Source organism: Acanthopagrus latus, chromosome 7, assembly GCF_904848185.1.
Source record: "Acanthopagrus latus isolate v.2019 chromosome 7, fAcaLat1.1, whole genome shotgun sequence".
Lineage (NCBI taxonomy): Eukaryota > Metazoa > Chordata > Actinopteri > Spariformes > Sparidae > Acanthopagrus > Acanthopagrus latus.
In genome coordinates, this window is record NC_051045.1 from 5,722,628 (window position 1) to 5,741,644 (window position 19,017).

Consider the following 19,017-nt stretch of genomic DNA (forward strand, 5'->3'; position numbering starts at 1 on the left):
ACTTACATCCACTTGTTAAGGTCAAGAGATGTAGAATAAATCTCCAGACAAAATCCATCAAGTGGACAATCACATGAGTTGGACATTTTTGATCGAACTACTGAACGTTCAATCTCATCGTGTCCATCATTAATTTTGGGCACATTATAAACTCATTTTAGAGTCGTTGAAAGGACGAGCTGTGTAGCAGTATCTTCCTTAACAACTGAATTAGATTGGAAACAAATGCAAAATGGCTCCATACGGCTTGTCCTGTATAATCAAGCCTGAAGAAGCACTGACGTCCTGAACTGATTTGAAAAGACGTTATTTACACCCATTTATACCCACTTAGCTTTTGGCTTAGCGGCTACAGTGACAAATTTGTCATAAAGAAGGGTAAAAAACAACTCCCCAGCAACTATGTTTTGCTGTGAAGCTCCAGAAATGTTTAATGAACTACAAAACTTCCCCCGACTTTCCACTCGACAATGAATGAATCTTCAGTTTTGGTTGAACTTGTCCTCTAAATATATGCAGTCATAAATCCATAAAGATAATTATAGCTATGTTACAATGTGATAACAATCCAGGGTTGTAACTGCGACTCCTGCATTAATAATTTACTTGTATCTGCCTCCAGCTACATTATATCATCCAGTGTTTATCTAATCCTACGTATGGAATGATCCAGTGTTAAAGGACACATGCTTTTAAACTTTTTGGGTGTCCTGAATGTGACTGTTTTTCAAAAATAAATACTCTGCTTGCGCAAAAAAAGTGGGAGCCTCTTGCATGTCACACAGCAAACAGTAGTCTTGTATTTGAAGAGAAAGTGCCAGTACATAGCAGTAGGTCAACGATCCCGAGTTCAGCCAGACCTCAGACGCAGTAAACCCCATGTAGGTGAACTTGTTAACCAGACACTCAAATTATACTGGGCGCCCGTAAAATTATTTTTCTTCCAGCGAACAAACACCGTAACATTCCCAGAGGCTCCTGTGCGTGATTGACCTGCTCAGTGATTGAATACCTGACGGAAACCTCTCTGACAGTAATCCAATCAGAACTGAACATCGAGGTGATCAACCTTTTGATTGAACGGGATGATGGGTTTGGATTCATTGATCATGGGATGCCACAGTAGGTAAATGCTGTGAGGATCTTCAAGGAACCTAATTAACTCAATGGAAACTACGCCCGCGATCAAATAATGATTAGCAGCTTTTCTTACACACTCCTGCATCAAACGCAGCTCCAATCTGATCATGTTGTTTCTCTTGTGCGTGCAGAGGTCACCCGTTACGACATCGCTTCACGTTCGATCCGCGCTGCTCTTCTGCAATGACCATATTTGCTCAAGTTGGGTGCTGATTTTTTTTTTTTTTTTTTTTATTTCAAAGCAGAGCAAGCAGAAGGGGGGGGGGGTGAGGATGGGAGAATCAGTGCTGAGCTATGAATGAGTCACTCGGAGCAAATCTTATCTTCCGTGTCATTAAAGCACTTTTATCGCTGCCCCTCATCTTAAAATTCTGTGAACTCCTCAAGGAACAGTCGTATACAGGACTATAAACCATAATCTGCTCCGTTACAGCTTTCTTAATCACGAACTGACAAACTGTTCTGATGTGTCAGATAGCTCAGCTCCATATTCGCCCATAACTTATCAGCAGTTTTGAGGCGGGGGGTTTGTCTTAACATGGTGTACCTTCATTCTCACAGTGTCACAGGCTGGATTGACACGTGCAGGAGGCTGTAAAACACAAAGGCCTGCGAACAGAAAATAGCTGCAGCAGCGTTATAACTCTCTGTCAGTGTAGTCAGTATATTAGGAGGGTGCCGATGTTCCCACAGCCCTAAGTGTTTTTTTCCCAAAATTTGGCCCTATGTTCCCACATTTCCTTCCACTTTGACCCCTTTCCTTAACCCCTAACCCTTAAATTGAAGGGAAATGTAGGAGCACAAGACCTAGTTTTGAAAATGTCCTAGAAATGTAGGAACATAGGGCTGACACCACTACACTGATTTCTGCTGAAGGTGAAACTTTCAGCTCCTGAAAAAACAATGTGCTAAAGTTAAACATTTGTAAAGATCTTGCTGAAAGGAATGGTAAGAGATTTAGGGGGAAATGATTTTACTGATTTTATGAAGCTACAGCTGGCAGCCAGTTAGCTTAGCTTACCACAAACACTGGAAACAGTTAACAACAGTTTGCTCTGACAAAATCACGGCATTTTTCAATTTGCTTGGATTAAATTAAAGCAACATAACATGTTAAGTGATGACCCCTAAATGCACCAGTAGTCTTTTATTTGGACAGAGTAAAAGTAATTAATTCAGATGCTGATTACTTTTGCATATTAGTCACGACTTTCACATGAGTGTGTAATGTGGGAGAGGCAGTCTGAGGTTATTTGAACTGATTTGTCTTTTATTCCATGTCGTGTTTTTTTTTTTGCTTGAGGTGTTTTTTGTTTGTTAGTGTTATGGCAGATTCATATTTTCATTATTTTTATCGTAATGTGTCTCAGCACAAAAAAAAAGAACTGCTTGTAAACAACGGCTGCAGCTGCCATGACATTTACAGTGGCTGTTAAATACATGCTGAATGCAGTGGGAGGCTGTCATGTTTAAATGAGATGGACCAGAGAGTGCTGTCTTATAATCAGTCACCCAAACTCCTGCCCCGGGGCTAAAAGTCAAAGGATCGCTGAGACCTGATGTAACACTTGTGTGATTCTCCCCTTTGAAACTTCAAACTCCAGTTTGTGAACAAAGTCCTGTCTATCTTCTGAATAGGAATCTCCGACCACTGACCAAACTCCATTTGCAACCACTGCCTATTTGTACCTTCTCCTCAATGACTACATTTCATTTCCCCAAGTCCGATCTCAAAGGCAGGCGTCTGGGAAGCAACACAGTAAAAATTCAAAATACAGGAGCCAGGAACTGGGAGGAAAAAAGACGATCATGTTGGCCGGGATCAGATAATAAGATGTGGAATATACACTGACCGGGGGACTTGCTTTGTTTCTGACTAAGAGAGCAACACCAACAGGGGAAATGTGAGTGTTGGTAAAAGCCCATCCAGGAGCGTGTTGATGTTGATAAGAGTAAAACAGAAGGAGACAATGTGCTGGCTGCAGCAGATTTGAGGCCAGCAGAAAGAGGCTGCTGCTCTGCTCTCCTGCTGTAGATGGAGGAGATAGGTGAGTAGAGTGTCATGGCAAAGACCTTGTCAACAGATAACTATCTGCAAATAACACAGCTTATGCAAGCAAGTGTGGCCCACCGCAGGCGGGAATATCATATTTTCTGTGCCACTGGAATATTGTCAATTACTCCCATTGCGTTTAATGACACAAATTGATTTTTAAAGGAGATTAGGTTTGCTTTTTTTTCTCTTTTATTTAAAGAAAATAATTTCGTAATAGTGTTATGTTGGTGTGTCACACGTTGCTGCACCTTTCTCCCGCTTTTATCGTGCAAACTACTTGAGCTTATGCGAAATAATGTATTTTTGATTTTCCCTGTCAGATAATGTCCCTCTGTACTCTGAGTGGAACTAATCTGGCCTTCACAGCCTGGTAACTGCAGCCAAATGATGCCCTGTTGTGGTGTTAGGCTCATCGTTTTTTAGGGTTTAGTGCTGAAAAGACAAAGATATAATCACACTGCCAAACAGAGGCCTCTCTATACTCATCAAAAAGATAAAACTGTTCTGTAAAGTGTTTCATTTTTGGTTTCCCTTCAGCCACATAGTCTTATATTACAGGGATGTTTGACTGATGTTTTTATACAGATGGTTTCAATAAAATGGAAAATGGCAAAAGAGTCGAAATCAGATCCTTTTTTATGGAACAACAGGAGCGTTTTCATGTCGTCCTCGCACATAATGACCATTTGCTCTCAGGGTAATGATAAACCACATGTGCCTATTTAGTTCGCCAGTATCTCGGAGGATTATGGGGTGGTAAAAACTTGTTGAGGAGGGAATTTAGTTTTTAGTTTCTTTTCTAAGAGAGAGGCCGCTAGAAACTAACTTTTTCGTAAAGACAACCTTGTAGTTCTCAAACAAAGTCGGTTCAAATACGTCTTCATGTCTCTTTTTTATGTTTAAAGCCAAAATAACCCTTTAACACAACGTTTCACGCTGAAAGACATATTCTCAGGTGTTTTATCTCTAACATGCTTCATCTCATCCAGTCCGGCTGAAAAACTAAAGTAGCCTCTGTGCACCAAATAAGTAAACAATTGCATCAATAAACGTGAAGACCCATGCAGGACGTAAATCAATCACAGTCCGTGATAAGCCTCTGTAATCATTAACTCTGTTTTTGCTGAGAAGTCATTTTGACTGCTGGCCCGATCACCTCTGTCAGCAGCTCTGCTCTGAGTACTTTTTATCTCTCTGATTCTCTATAGGTCCTTCAGTCTTCAGCCGATCAATAGACGTTTAACCTCCACAGCTCGAGTAACAAGGCACTAATTATTTATGAATCAAACATTATCCTGTCAGTGCGGAGACTAAATCAGAGAGGACTTGACTTTAAAACACTCCGACCCATCTGATGATCAGCCGTCTGACTGCGTCATGACACTGTTTGAATATTGGTTGGTCAGTTTAAACTCTTCATCAGCTCTTTTTTTTTTTTCCTCGGTGCTCATTGGCTGCTCTCTTTCTACCTGCTGAGGTCACACGCCGCTCTCTTCTGTTTGAACAAACCAACTCTGTCGTCAGATCACGCTGTCATGTTTTACTTCAATGTCACAGGCAAATGTTTTGGCAAAAGTGGTGGAAGAGTATCCAAATCCTTTTTCTCGATTTATAGAAGCAAAGACCGCAGAGAGAACTCAAATGAAACTCAGTAGAGCGCATACCTCCACCAAGGCCCAGCAGCCCACTTTACTTCAATCAATCCTTACCAAAGATCAAATATAAGATGTTTAAATTCACTGAGATCGGGACTTTTATTAGGCGCTGCATCATATTGTAGTCAGTCATAGATACCAACCACCTTAAATATGGAAGTAAAGGATCCACAACAAGAAATGACGCAGCTTGTTCTCATCCAGGACTCATCACCCATCCAAGTTTTGTGAAAATCTGTTCAGTAGTTTTTGTGTAATCCTGCTGACAAACCAACCAAAAAACAGACACGTCCTCCATCTACATTAAGGTCTCGTAAAAGTAATATTAGAATCTCGTACCAGTAATATTTTGATGTGTATTCAAAGTGCAGCTGCAGTGGTCAATGTTGTAAAAAGTGACGATATGGTGTTAAGATGTCACTTCGGTAAAAGTGAAAGTCCTCCAGGTGAATAGTACTCGAGTAAAAGTCCTTAAGTATCTGATATTACCTGAACTTAACTGTCAAAAAATACAAGTAAAAGTAACTTGTGCATATATTCTGTAAGTGATGACCTATTATCAGATCTGCATTTAACTGAATCATTGTTTTTTTTAATCAGAATGCAGATAAATTGATTTAAAAACATCCCACTTTCGCTATGATGCAGTTTGTATTCTGTAAGGTAACTAATAAGTAGTTACTTTACTTTTGAGTAACTAGTAACTAGTTATTAAACAAAAATAGCTTCCTGTAAAATGTAGAACAGAAATTGGAAATACTCAAGTAAAGTTACGTCCCATCACTGATCGTATTCTGTTCTCTTATGTAAATTAAAGGAGCATTTCGAAATGTTGAACCTGATTTAACTTATCATAACGACGTAACAAACATCATGATTCATAACAACACATCATGTGGAAAAACTCAAAGTTGAATTCGTGTTTTGTATATGTGTGAACTGATTTCTTTAATTTCCTCTGACATATAAAGTGTTAAAACCTCAAAAGTATGTTACTTGACTATAGAACTGTAGTTTCCCTCTTGAAATGCCAGCAGAGCAACATGAAATCACCACTTACTGCTGCCATCATGTGGACACACTGAGTCCACACAGGACACCCAGATAACCAGACTCACGCTACATTCGTCCATAAACAGCTGAATCACTGAATTCCTCTAATCACATGTTAGTGTTTAACATTATTTTAACTTAATAAACATGAACTTCTTGTTGATTGATGCCCGTCAGGTTTCTCCTCAATAAAGCAGCTCTTGTAAACAGTCAACATTCAGAACTTCACTCTCTCAAAAAGTTCCACAAAACTTCTCTTTCGCCGGCAGCAATAAAGCAGAAACACTCGACACAGCCGGCTTTCACTCCCAGCAGCTTTACCTTCCGCAGTTTCTGAGCACAAACAGCAGCTTGTTGTTCTCCCCTCGATTCAGGAATAATCTACACGCTAAGTCTCTGCGTTCTCTCCGACCACCTTTACCTGGGTTGGTGAAGTGCAGCGTCCCATCTTGGCCGTACATCCCTCTGAAGGCCGAGCCCTGACAGTGAGCCGGCCAGCTGAGCGAAGGCCCATGAGCCTCGGCGGCTCTCTCCGGCCCGGCCAGGCTGAGGCAGGCTGGGAGGAGAAGCAGGGCCGCTGTTACCGGGTAGTACTGTGTGCCGGGGGCCAGCGGGCCGGCTGTTAGGGCCCACAACACCCGCGGATAATCCCCTAATGCCTGTCACAATGAGATTTGATTGGAGACTTGAACACTGGGATTAATAGTGTCAAGTGAACAGTGTGTAATACCGAGCCTCCAAACAGGCTAATTGGGCTTTTCTGCCTCTGTTAAACACCAGATATTCTATTACAGAACGGATTATATTTCACTTCATTAGCTGAGGGATCTGTTCACCGGGACGCTTTCTGTATGGCTGCAGTTATATTTATACATTAATGATTTCATCACATCAGGTTTGTGGTGAAACAGAACCTTAGTACAATTTTGGCATTCTTCACTTCAGTATTCCCATTGTTAGACAATTTGGAGGGAAATAATCGACTTTTTACTGTATAAATACCACACAGGGCTCCAGGGTGCCGGTGTTTTGGCTGCACATGATCTAAAAAATATGCGAGAAAGTGTAACTTAACATTTATTTATCATTTATTTATTCAAATTTCTTGTTTGTGTTTAACTTAGGAAAAACACGTATTTGCACCTTCGCTCTTGTTTACAGTCAAGTACACAATATGTTAAAGGGACACTATGTGGTCTTGGAGAAGAAAACTCCAACTTACAATAATAATGAGGTCATAATACATTCAGAAATATTAAATGTTTCCGTAACTGAATGAACAAGTTGTTCTCGGAGGACAGTAAGGTCCCAGAACACTGTTTGAAGCCAGAAAAGGTGGCAGGGTCCGCCACATATAAACAAAGTTAAACAGTACAGATTTGTTTTGTCCTTTAAGGTTACTTTGTTTATTCAGTTTATTCAGTCACATTCAGTGAAAACAGAGTCTGCTCATTTAGCTTTTTTAGTCAATGAAGATATCTCTCTTCTGATTAAAATGTCGTCCACAAAACTAATTATCGCACCTTTAAAAAGAAACTAAACAAAGTGTATAAACTTAAATTATGTGCCGGTGCACCTAAAGTTAGACACACCAGTGCAGCAGTGTGAGGAAACTGTCTCCTTACTCCCCGACACACTTCAGGTGGGTTGTCATAGCAATAGAAGAAGAAGCTACAGGTGAAAAGTCAAACTGAGAATAATTCAGAAACGAACATAGTTTCAGAGGGATGCAGGGTGTGTGTATGTCATGTTTGTGTTCTTAAGTCCTGCACAACACGTGTGGTTGTGTGTGAAGTGTGTGTCCTGGATGTATTTCATCCATCCTCTCTGAGAGAAGCTGCTCTACAGGTGAAAACTGTTGATTCAGTCATAGTAAAACTAACGCAGTTCTCTAAAACCCCAGGTCAAGTTAAAGCCCAAACTAAAGCAGTTCATCAAGTGTAGCACTAAAATATCACTGTTTCCATAACTCATTTTGTAATATGCAATATGTTTTGTGTATGTAACAGTGACCAGGTCTATTTTGCCTCATTATGAGCACTTTTTTTTGTGGTTTTTAAGGTGTGATATTGACGTTTTTATTGAGGTAAAATATATCAGTACTTCTTCCACTTCTGCCTTCAGTTAAAACATTGTTTTATGTCATTTCAAGCTCCCACACTTGCATTAAAAAACATGAATGCAGTGCATTATTTATAACACATCTTGTGTTTTCTCATGACCTGTCTTCGTCTTGGTCCACACAGCAGCTGTATTATAAAAAGATGTTGTGTTTGTTCATTTCTAACCGTTAACTCTGTCGTCCCTGTATATTACTGAGGGATCGGGCCTCTCGTGACCCACTGTCGAGTCATTCAGCTCTGTAGGCAAACAGATATCTTGCAGGGGAGCTGTTGAACGGCTGTTGTCATGTTTACATTCACCAAGTGATTCTGCCAACAGCCGAGCTCGAGAGTTTGTCCAGGTTGTGACCGTTGAGCAATCAATCCCATGTGTGTGACACAAAGCTGTGTGTGTTGTGCGAGCTAAACTGTAAGTGAAGAGGAAAGTTTGTCAGTTCGTCAGCGGAGCCTCAAGGAAATAAAAGTGAACTCTACCAGAAAAAACTGAAAGGTTTCGAAGAAATGTATCCAGATTTTTGCCACGCTTGCCTTTAATCACCACGTTAAAGAAGCATTAGTTTGCACGACATAGAAATAGAAGAGAGTGTATAAAATTTGCACAGCTCGATTAGACGTGACGTCGACATGTTTTGAAGCCAACTGAACGATGATTTGCAGTTTGTTTGGACAAAGAAGCATAGTATAACTCGATCCAAGCCAGAAGGAGCTTAGTGCAGGCAGCTGCCAAAGAATGTATTTGTAACATAAATGTCCTGGTTTTGGAAGATTTGTACAGCGTATCCTGCGGAGGGTAAACAAATCCTTTAGAAAATGTTGCTATTGTACTCAGAAAGAGTGAAACTCAGTGATTTGGCCTGAGGCGAGGCAATTTTCCTGTCATGAATGAAAGAGGTGCCTGATCACGGATCAATCCAAGTGTCACTTGTTTGAAAAGAGGAGGCGTGTAATAACTATACAAACACTGCGTACAGTCACAATAACAAACGCTGCATCCTCTGATTCTCTGCTCTGCAGCTGTTTAAAACCAAAAACAACATCATGTTAGTCGGCCTACAATACTTTCAGTCTTCCCTGCTCTGCCTGTTGCCCCTAAAGATGTAAATCTTTGAAAACAGGTCATGATTATATAACACGATGTTAAAAAAAAAAAAAAAAAAAAAAGGCACTGTAGCTTTTAGAAAACGGCACACAAACAGGAGTAAATAGTGCATTTGTTGGGGACTATTTTTAGCAGCGGATTAAACCACATTTGGAGCTCAAGTGAGTATTAACAGCGGTGCAGAGCAGCAGGTGGAGTAACTCAGAGAAACAAACCCATCCCTCTCAGAAAGAGACTGTTCAGCCGCACGAGTCGATTTTCTTTATCACCTCTTTCACATTTTGCCAGAGCTTTGTAAAAAAGAAAGAGAGAGAGAGAGAATTTGCATCTGCACATCCTGCTGTAACATGCAAATCCTGCAGTGACCATGAGAGTGAGAACAAAAACCCCCACCGTCGACAGCTGTGTGAGAGCTGACAGAACAGACTCCAGGACAGATGAGACTGGACCGTCTTTCTGTGATCTGTAAGAATCGACTCATTGTATCATTTAGCCATGACAGCAAGTCATCTTCATCAAAACTTCATCTTAGTCTTTACATTTTTTTCCCCACCATTACAGTCGACAGAGAGAATACTTCCAGCAGTGCAGGTCTTTAACTCAAGTATCGTACACTTTAGATATATTTGTACTTTTACTGTTTCCGCCACTACATTTGTTTGGCCCGGACAGTTACTAGCTGGCTTGGGGAGTAATAGAATACATGTAACAGAATTATGTAATCCCAGATACATTCAGTAGAAAAGGGGGATTACTAACAGGATTACAATTTTAGGATACAGAATGAAACACTGGTCTGTAACTGTGCACATGTGCACGCATGGCAACACAACGTCACACAACCAAATTCACAAGTGTGTTTTCTTACTTGTGTATCAGGATGAAATAAAAATTATAATATTGCTATTTCTTTTCTCTGGTCTTTCTTTGCACATGTTTGATATTAAGGAACAGATAAATCAAGTTTAATGTTGCGATGCTTGGATTAAATTACTGACTATATTCTTTATGCTGCAGTACAGCGTCACTACTGTAACTACACTGACGAACTACAACTTTAAAACACTCTAACATATCTGTTAGTGGATAAAAACAGATTCATGTGATAATCTGTAAAAAAAAAACGAACCGTTCTATGTAACGAGTTCTTCTACTTTTAATACATTCAGTTAATTTTGCGCAACAAAACGTGTTCTTGCAGGTGCACTGTGTTGTTTTGTTGTTGTTTTTTCATTATTTAAGCCATCCTTAGGGAATATAAAAAAAACAATCAATGACGGCTTAGTTCTGTCCTCATTTAAAACTCCTCCTGAAACTATATACTGTATCTTTAAGTAACATTTTCAATCATGTAAGAGTATTTGTAGCTCCGTTTCTACATCAAACATTTAGCACAAAACCTTTATTTAAAAAGCACATGTTACACTTAGATACTACACTGCTAATCTACTCAGTAGTGACAAACTACAACATTAAAATGTTCTCAGATGTATCCGTTAGTGATGAAAACAGATTCATATAAGATTCTTTGGTAATTACAGGTGGGAGCCACAGAAAAATGCACAATATGATTCATGATACGTAGCCAACGATAACGATTATATCACAATATTGCGATACAGCAATATTGTGATATTCGATACATTACAAGACATCATCCCACAAAACATCACATTATTCTAACTGAACAATACAAAATACCCTTCAAAGGAAAACTATGAGAATTATGTATTTATAGATGTATTATGGTGTCAGTTTGACAGGATTTGACAATAACTGAGATGAAATAATGTACAAAAGAGTGTGAGTGCTTCTTCATCTCACACACTGACTGCAACTTGTCCGTGTTCACTAGTGCCTCCATTTTAATATTTTAATAAAAATATCGACATTTGGCGTCAGCGTGTCAATAATCATATCTCAAGAGGAAGTATCGCCATATTTTCCCATCCCACTTTTGAAAAGATCCATTCTGTACTTTAACTCTACATTTTAGCTTGACATAAACAACATTTTGAATGCGGGACTGTTATTTGTGTGAGTGTTTTCAGACCATCCTACTTTTACAGAAGTGATGGATCTGAGTACTTCTGCACCACTGAGAGTAAAAGTATATCTGACATCATCCACCGACGCAGCTTCTCAAAGCTCCCTCTCACATCGGCTGCACCAACAACAGCTACTTTTATAGTCTTGATGCTTCAGGGACATTTTGCTTGACGATACAGCTGCACCGTTACTTAAGAAAATACTTTGAATGCAGGATTTGTAAAGCCAGTATCCTGATCTCTTTTTCCCTCACTGAGAACAGAAATACATCTGACTTCATCAGCCTACACAGCTTCTCAGAACTCCCCCGCTTGTATCAGCTACACCGAAAAACATCATGTTCAAATCCTCCAGTAAACCCCCCCAGTCAGCCTCCATGTCCTCTGCTCCGACATCTCAAAACCTCTGAACCATCGTCACCATCGGGCCCAGCTCCCGTGGCCTTTTTAACAACCTCCATATCTCTGACACACCTCCTGGATTACGGCCGTGTGAAAAAGGCACACGCAAATGGCGAAGACGTCGTCCCTCAGGATCCGTCGTGATCCGGCAGAGCGGCGGCTGCTGCCACAAAACCACCGCAAAAAAAAAAACACAGAGAAAGGCAAGCAGCTGCTACGCTCAACCTGTTTGTTTTTCACTGGACATTAAAACAAAAAAAAAAATAAAAAAGTGTGTACTCACCAAATGGAAGTTCCATACTTGAACTGACTGGCGTGTTTACATTGACCATGTCTTCCTCTGCCTCCTCTCAAGCATGTGTTTTAAATCCACTTTTTTTTTCTTTTTTTTTTTGTTCCTCCTCAAACGCAAGATGTAAAATGTGGAAGTTTGGCGCAGGGTGCTGTAGTGTGAGAAGGGTGTTGTTGGTGCAAGGTAAGGCCGGTGTTGCCGCTGTTATCTTATTGATTTTCCTAATCTGGGCAAATGTGGGTGGGGAGGTTAAACAGTAACCAGGCTCTTATGGACACCAATCTATATAGCAGCTGTAACTAAGGCAACATGATGATAGAAACTCAAATAGACATAAAGTTATCATGTGCTTTTCCCTTCTTTCTCATCACCAAACAGCCATTTCTCCAGATACAGATTACTAAGATGACTAAGAGCGCTGAATAAGAAAACTGAGTTTATACAAAAAGGGAGAGAGAAAGCTGGAGGGTGGGGAGGGACATGAAAGACGGAGAGGAGTGGAGAATGTACTGAGGGTGGCAGCCAGCAAACGCTGTATGGTGAGTGACGTCATCGGTTTTGTTTTGACTGAGAGGAATAAAGTAATATAGTGCCGAGCTGGTCAGAGACAAAATCAGGCCCCAATCACCTGTGGACACCCACTGACATCTGATTTTAAAAGACACTGTCTCCGCAGTGCACCAGCAGAGAAATGGAAACCTCAGTGATGTTTCACTGTAAATGGCAAGTTTACATCAGTTCGTAGATTATTCTTGAAAATATTGATGGTGTTTAACATGATTCATGTCAAAATTAAGAAATATTCAGGATTTATCAAATATTGTCACATCACTGGTGTTTTTTGTGTGACTTACAGCCTTTTCACCTTCATCTTGCTTCATGAAACATGAGTTGAGAAGAGAGAAACTGCTCAGATATGAAGCTACAGCCAGGAAACAGTTAGCTTAGCTTAGCTTAGCTTAGCTTAGCATAAAGACTGGAAACAGAGCTGAAAGCTAACCTGTCATAGTCCAAAGCTACCAGCACCTGTAAGCCTCACTAGTTAAAATATTGTTTCTTGTTTACTGAAATTAACTGTTTCTTGAATACAGTTTGTTTGTTTGTTTTCAATTCAGTTGAAAAGCATTTGTTTTTCCATCAGACACTCAAGACTTGAATAACGGCTGCACTCGGATCAGATCAGATTTGTGTGTCCAGACTTCACCAACCTATCTGCGTCTGTTGCTGTAGGGACGACGAGGGCTCCAGTAACTACGGTGTATCAGATGTCACTCCACCGTTGCCAGAACATCAAAATAATTATTGTTCCACCAGGAGCATCGTTTCTAATTACGAGAGCGGGACGAGACAAGCGTGCTTTGGGTGAAAAGTGAGTTATGCTGTCGTGGGGAGGAAATTCTAATCAGATGAGAAATATATTATTGACAAACTGACCTTAAAGGACAACACTGCTTTACTTTGTTTATATGTGGCGGACCCTGCCACCTTTTCTAGCTTCAAACAGTGTTCTGGCGACATTGTTGCCCTCTGAGATCAGCTCAGAGTTTTTATTATTACCTCATTAATATATTTATATATAATAAAAGAGTGGCGTCAATCTTCTCGTCTAACTCTCGGCAACAGAAAGAATAAATGTGTTTCCCCAGCTGTCTGTGGAGGCATCGACTGGTGATGATGCCAGTAAGTTTAGAGAGTTCTCTAAGCTACAGATGTAATAATCTTTAATGACCTGAGACTCTATTTAAGTTAAGAGTAAGCAAAACTTTTCTGCATCTGCAGATAAACAGCGAACAAATAAATGGTTGCACCGGTCGCCAAAGTGCTGAGCCGGGTTTTGTTTGTTTCCTGGGTGAAATGGTCTCCATATCAAATATTTTACATGTTTGCCGTGACAGGCCACAGTGTGTGTGTGTGTGTTTTCATGATTTTGTTGGAAGGCACAGCTGATTCCCTCGTATTTAAGACCATAAAGCAGCATTAGTCTCCCGTTTTATGGCAGAGAAAGTCTCTCAGGGGGCGACTGTGAGGATGTAATGAGGTGAAACGCAGGACAGAAAATTTCCTGCAGCAGCGAATAAACACAAGTCGTGAACAGCAGATTATTTATAGGGATTTACGGCGTCATCAGTTATTTATAACTTAATGAGTGTTCAGTCGGGCAAACAGACAACCGTGAATTAAAGACGTTGGAGTTTATTGAATGACTGAGCAGAGAAGATATTAAATCAGGTTAGGAGGAGCATGGATATCACATCCAAAGTTATTATAGCACTGTAAGCCATCTGTACACCAAAAGTGCTCTAAGTTTTGGTGAATGCCTCTTAAAAGTCACTCAAACCAACAAATTCATCAATTAAAGTGCAAAAAAAATCTCAAAAGTAACAAAACAGGCCAGTTTTTCAGCAAACACATGAAGAAATCCTTCTTGTGTTGTAATGATATTTAGTTTTTTTTGTAAAATGTGGAGCAGAAATGATGAAAATATAAACATTCTGTGTGTGAAACATTCATTAATAAAGATTTACTTTGAGCGTAGTGGTAACTGGACAGCTGCATCATGTTGTGCAGCCCTGTGTTGGTTCAATCTTTTCATGGATAACGACTTCATGTTCTTTTTCCTCTAATAAAACATGTTTTAAACGTTGTGTTGTTTTAATATCTTGTGAGTCTTCTGGGTTTTGTGTTTGGTGAACACTGGTTTCTCCAGCAGGAGCCGCCGTAGCTAGACGGACAGACCGAACAAGGCTTCCCGGTCCTGTAGGGAGCTTCTCCCACCCAGTTTCCCCTGAAACACAAATGAATGTACAGTAGTGTTAGCTCGCAAGCATTGTTATTCTCAAATATTTTTGATAATTTCAAAGAAACAGTCTCCAACCATGCTTGTGGCGACCAAAGTCAGTATTTAAACAAATAGAAATGTGTGTGTTTTGTGCCTCAGCCTGACCAGTCTATAAGAACAGCATTATCACAACATGAAACTAAAAACTGAACTAAAGTGAAACTCTCGCCACAATGCAACCTTTTTTTTTTTTTTTTTGAATATATATGAGACAAACCTTTGTGTAAAAGCATAACTAGGATGAAAGAGACACATTTAAGATTGACTGTATTTTCATTTTCGGCTCAAACTCATTTTCAAGTGTGACCCTGATGACACTACGAGCAAAGTTTCATGTTGTGTCGAGCCTTCTTAGTGTTTTTAAAAATAGTGATTGTGATGCTAGCGTAAAAGTGACGCATGCACTCCCATTGAAAATGAGTTTTAAGCCAAAAACGAAAAATACAGTCAATCTTAAAAAATCCCCTTTCATCGTAATTAAGCTTTTACACGAAGGTTTGACTCATATACATTCAGAAAAAAAAAAAGCCCAGGTTGCATTTTGTTGAGAGTTTCACATTAAAAATGTAAAGTTGCCACAAAAAGAAATCATGTTGAAGCCTTTAACATATGCAGAAACATACACTGCAAACTGTGAACTGTTCCTTTAACTTCCTCTTACTTTACAGAGTAGTTGCAGACCAGCAGCGTCGCCTCCCTCCAGGTGCTCCCGAACACGTACATGTTGGAGCACCTCCTGACAGCACATCCCACTCTGCTGGTGCTCGCCCACACCATCTGAACACACAACACATCCTGAGGCTCATTTCCATAAGTTATAACCATGTGCACAACTCACCTACCTATGCTAGTTACGTATATGCATATATGGCAGTTCATGATTTGCAAGGGACAAGAAAAGCAATTGTGAGGATTTAGGTAGCTGACTCTTTGATTTCATATATAAAACACAGCTCGACCAAAAGATTCAGATCATAACCCCCAACAGCGAGAATAAAGAAATATAAAATCTTTCCCTTTTTCTGCCTCCCTTATAATTTTCATACAGTTCCCTAATAAACTCACAAAATGACCTTATCATTGGATGAGTCTCTCGTCAGTGTCTTTTAATGTTTTGGAGAGAACAAATATTGATGGTCTTCAGTTTTTAGTGCACTTGTGATTTAATCTGTCCATATTTGTAGAAGTGTAAGTTTTTGGAGAGAGGGAATGTAAAGCATCACCGGGATCTTGAGTTTAGACGTCAATCTTTGGGAACATTGAGTTTCTTGAATGCAATAATGATTGAATCCATGCCGACTGTACCTGAGTGTAGTGAGAACACACTGATCCACTGCATCTGTTCGGGTAGGAGAAGTGATGCCTCTCCTCGTACCAGGACTTGACCAGGTCAGTGATGGACTGGTACCTGTCACATCCAGCACACATTCAGTCATTCATCAGCACACAGGTTTGATTTTTTTTTTTTTTTTTCATCATTTTAAAATTCTCACATGGAACTCTGAGCTACCTTCCAGTGGTGATTGACAGGTTTTGGCCCATGTATTTCATGGCTTGTGTTGGACCGTGATCCCAAACACATCGTGAAGCCCAGGAGTCAGCTGACTCAGCCAGCCGCTCATCCCACAGCTGCAGAGCCACGACAGAGAAGGATTAATTAATTACAATAATTAATTAAAGTTGTTAGATGTCAAGGAATAAAAAGCATGATAGATTTGTTTTCTGAGCTGTTATAGACGACCCAAAACAAAGCACTACTGTACATTACAACAACTTTACTGTTGAAGGCCTCAAAGGCTCATTTTCATCTGCACAAGGTGCAAAAATAAAACATATTTTTACCTCTATTAATGTTTTCCAGTGTCTTTGAAAATGTACCAACTTAAAAGCCATAAACCCAAACTTCCATGTGTTCCTGGTCTGTTTCCCTGTTCACTGTCTCCTCACCATGAACTCCATATTAGCAGCTGGAGGGAAGACCTGAGAGCGGACTCTGTTGTGGTAATCCAGCAGGGCGTTGATGTCTCTTGATGAGACGGCTCGCTTACGTCTGACAGCTCCAGTGAGCGTCCTGAGGTCTGACTGTGTCTCAGCTCCAGCCCGGGTCATGTCGAGCAGCTCTGTGGAGCTCGACAGCACAGCTGCTGCAGCTGCAGCTCCCATGTGAGGCTTCATCCACAGGGTGGCAGCCAGCAGGAGCTGAACACAGGCAGCACCCATCTGAGCCCTGAGGAGGAGGAGGAGGCTGCAGCTGCACCACCAGCCTGCACAGCTCTGAGGAGAGGACGGTCTGCTGTTAGACACAAGTATCTCAAACTGCTCTTAGACACAGAACATACAAATATTTTGGGGAAATAAACTGAATTACTGAAAAAAGTATCACAATTTCATTGGAATGAATTATCTTCGAACAAAAATTCTCACCAGCTTCTATTTGTAACTCGCACATAAAAGGAGGAAAAAAGCTGAGTGTCGTACCTTCATCAGTGGATCCTTTGACAGAGAGGCAGAGGAGAGCCTCACTTCACCCTGAGCCTCTGCAAACAAGCCCATCTGTCATGTAGCAGAGAGTTTTGACTGGGCAGAGAGAAACCCTCCTGTACTCTACCTCTTCTTCCTCTTCTTCTTCTTCCTTTCCTTCATTTCTTTCTCTCTGCTGATAGGAGAAAATCAGGTTAACATTAACATTAATATTTCACCTGTTGGTTGATCAGCATCATTTGCACGGATCAAGTACACACACCTTTTAGATTCTACACATATGAACACAAAATATGGGGCTTGAAATAAAATGTCATCCAAATGTTCATATTTTTAAATGAAATTCAGGACGCTCCAACATTTGAACCTTTATGTCTCAGCTGCCCTACTGACACTGAGCACTGTGGTGAAGAACAAAAAAGTAGCAGCTGAGTCAGCGTTCATCACCAGCTGTTGTCTTTCTAGGACGGACCGAACATCCTCTGCCACGTCTAACAAGAGACACTGCAAAGCCACACTGCACCACAGGTCCAAGACATCACTGAGACCAGAGCTGTGACACTAAGACACAAGATCAAATGACATCGGGTGCCATTATGACATTGTATTTTTTGGCTACTAAAATGTGCTTGTAAACCCATTGCAATCATTTATTCTCATGTGACTCATCCTAAATTATGTGCAATCCACACGATGCTCATCTGAATCAAATCCTCCTTCTTCAGCGAAGAAGTCAACGTGGACTGAACCTGAATGAACGCAGTGTGGCTCTGAGCGTTTCTGTGGTCGCTCAGGTAAACTCTCTGAAGTCGTTCCGTTCAAAGGCTTGCAGCAGACGTCCTCACAGGCTCGGCAGAGTTCTGTCAGACTGCAACTTTGTGTCTAAAATACACAGACGGCTCCATCAAAGCGGCTCAGAGGGCCTCTGTCGTAAAGGTCAGCAGCACTTAAAGTTCCTGGGTCACGTCTTGTTGTTGCTCTTTGAGCTTGACCGGTTTGCTTTTCCACTCGTCTGAAGGGCAAACTGAATCAGCATGAAGTGCTTTTCACTCTCCTCCTGTCCTTATTTTTAATTTAGAGTTGGATGTGTTTTCTAATGATGATTATCACGGGTTATTTGTTATTTCATCCGTGGACTTTGGTCAGAAGTCATATCATCGGTGCAGGCTGGAGGCATTACTCTCTCTGCTGAGAGTGAACCCTTGAACTTGTGGGATCGGGCATTTTTAAATTTAGAAATGGCCACACACGTGTCACTTCTGACACGTAGTTAATATTTCTATCATTGCACATCAAAGAGGGGAGGAAAGGCTTTGCAGCAATATAAAACAGATCCATCGAACGGCTGAAGGTGTGCAGACAGGATGATGGATGGTGGAGACTGGTGGAGTTTGACTGAGGAACTCTGTTCTCCTGGTTTAAACAATCGTAAAACTTAAGAACCCGTGCTGTAGTGAATTAAAGATTTGATCATATAATTCACAGAGTTAGGTTAGTAATTCATTTCCTGTCTAAAATACTAAAGCAGCTTCCAGGTGGTATATCAGTGGATAGTTCTGCAGGAATGAGTCAGAACACAAACTAACACTGAAATGGGTCAGAACTGAGAGAGGATCATTCTCCGGACCAGACCAGACGGTCTTCCCAGACCCTCCCTTACCCCCCTGCAGCATGACGTCATCTGTCTGGGTTGAGACGCTGCAGGGCAGTTGCATAAAAAAAAGAAAAAAAAAAAAAAGCTTGCTGTGACCTTGTCGTGTTGAAAGGTGATGAGGAGATCTCAGTGTCCTCCTTTGATTATCAGGGAAGGAACATAAAACTGGTGCCTC

General features: G+C 40.7%; 1 protein-coding gene and 1 long non-coding RNA gene across 2 annotated transcripts; one reads left to right on the forward strand and one right to left on the reverse strand.

The window, feature by feature from the left end:
* Positions 1–1,413: 1,413 nt before the first annotated feature.
* On the forward strand, positions 1,414–14,513 carry LOC119022386. Its single transcript, XR_005075898.1, has 2 exons — positions 1,414–12,407; positions 13,010–14,513. It is a non-coding gene; the product is annotated as an uncharacterized LOC119022386 (long non-coding RNA).
* Positions 14,514–14,520: 7 nt separating this feature from the next.
* Positions 14,521–17,249, reverse strand: r3hdml (R3H domain containing-like). The gene is made up of 6 exons (XM_037103154.1): positions 17,186–17,249; positions 16,655–16,981; positions 16,218–16,336; positions 16,013–16,115; positions 15,369–15,484; positions 14,521–14,653 (listed from the first exon to the last, which is right to left on the reverse strand). The coding sequence occupies exons 1-6, from the start codon at positions 17,189–17,191 to the stop codon at positions 14,521–14,523; spliced, it is 804 nt and encodes a 267-aa protein (XP_036959049.1). The 5' UTR covers positions 17,192–17,249.
* Positions 17,250–19,017: the final 1,768 nt, after the last annotated feature.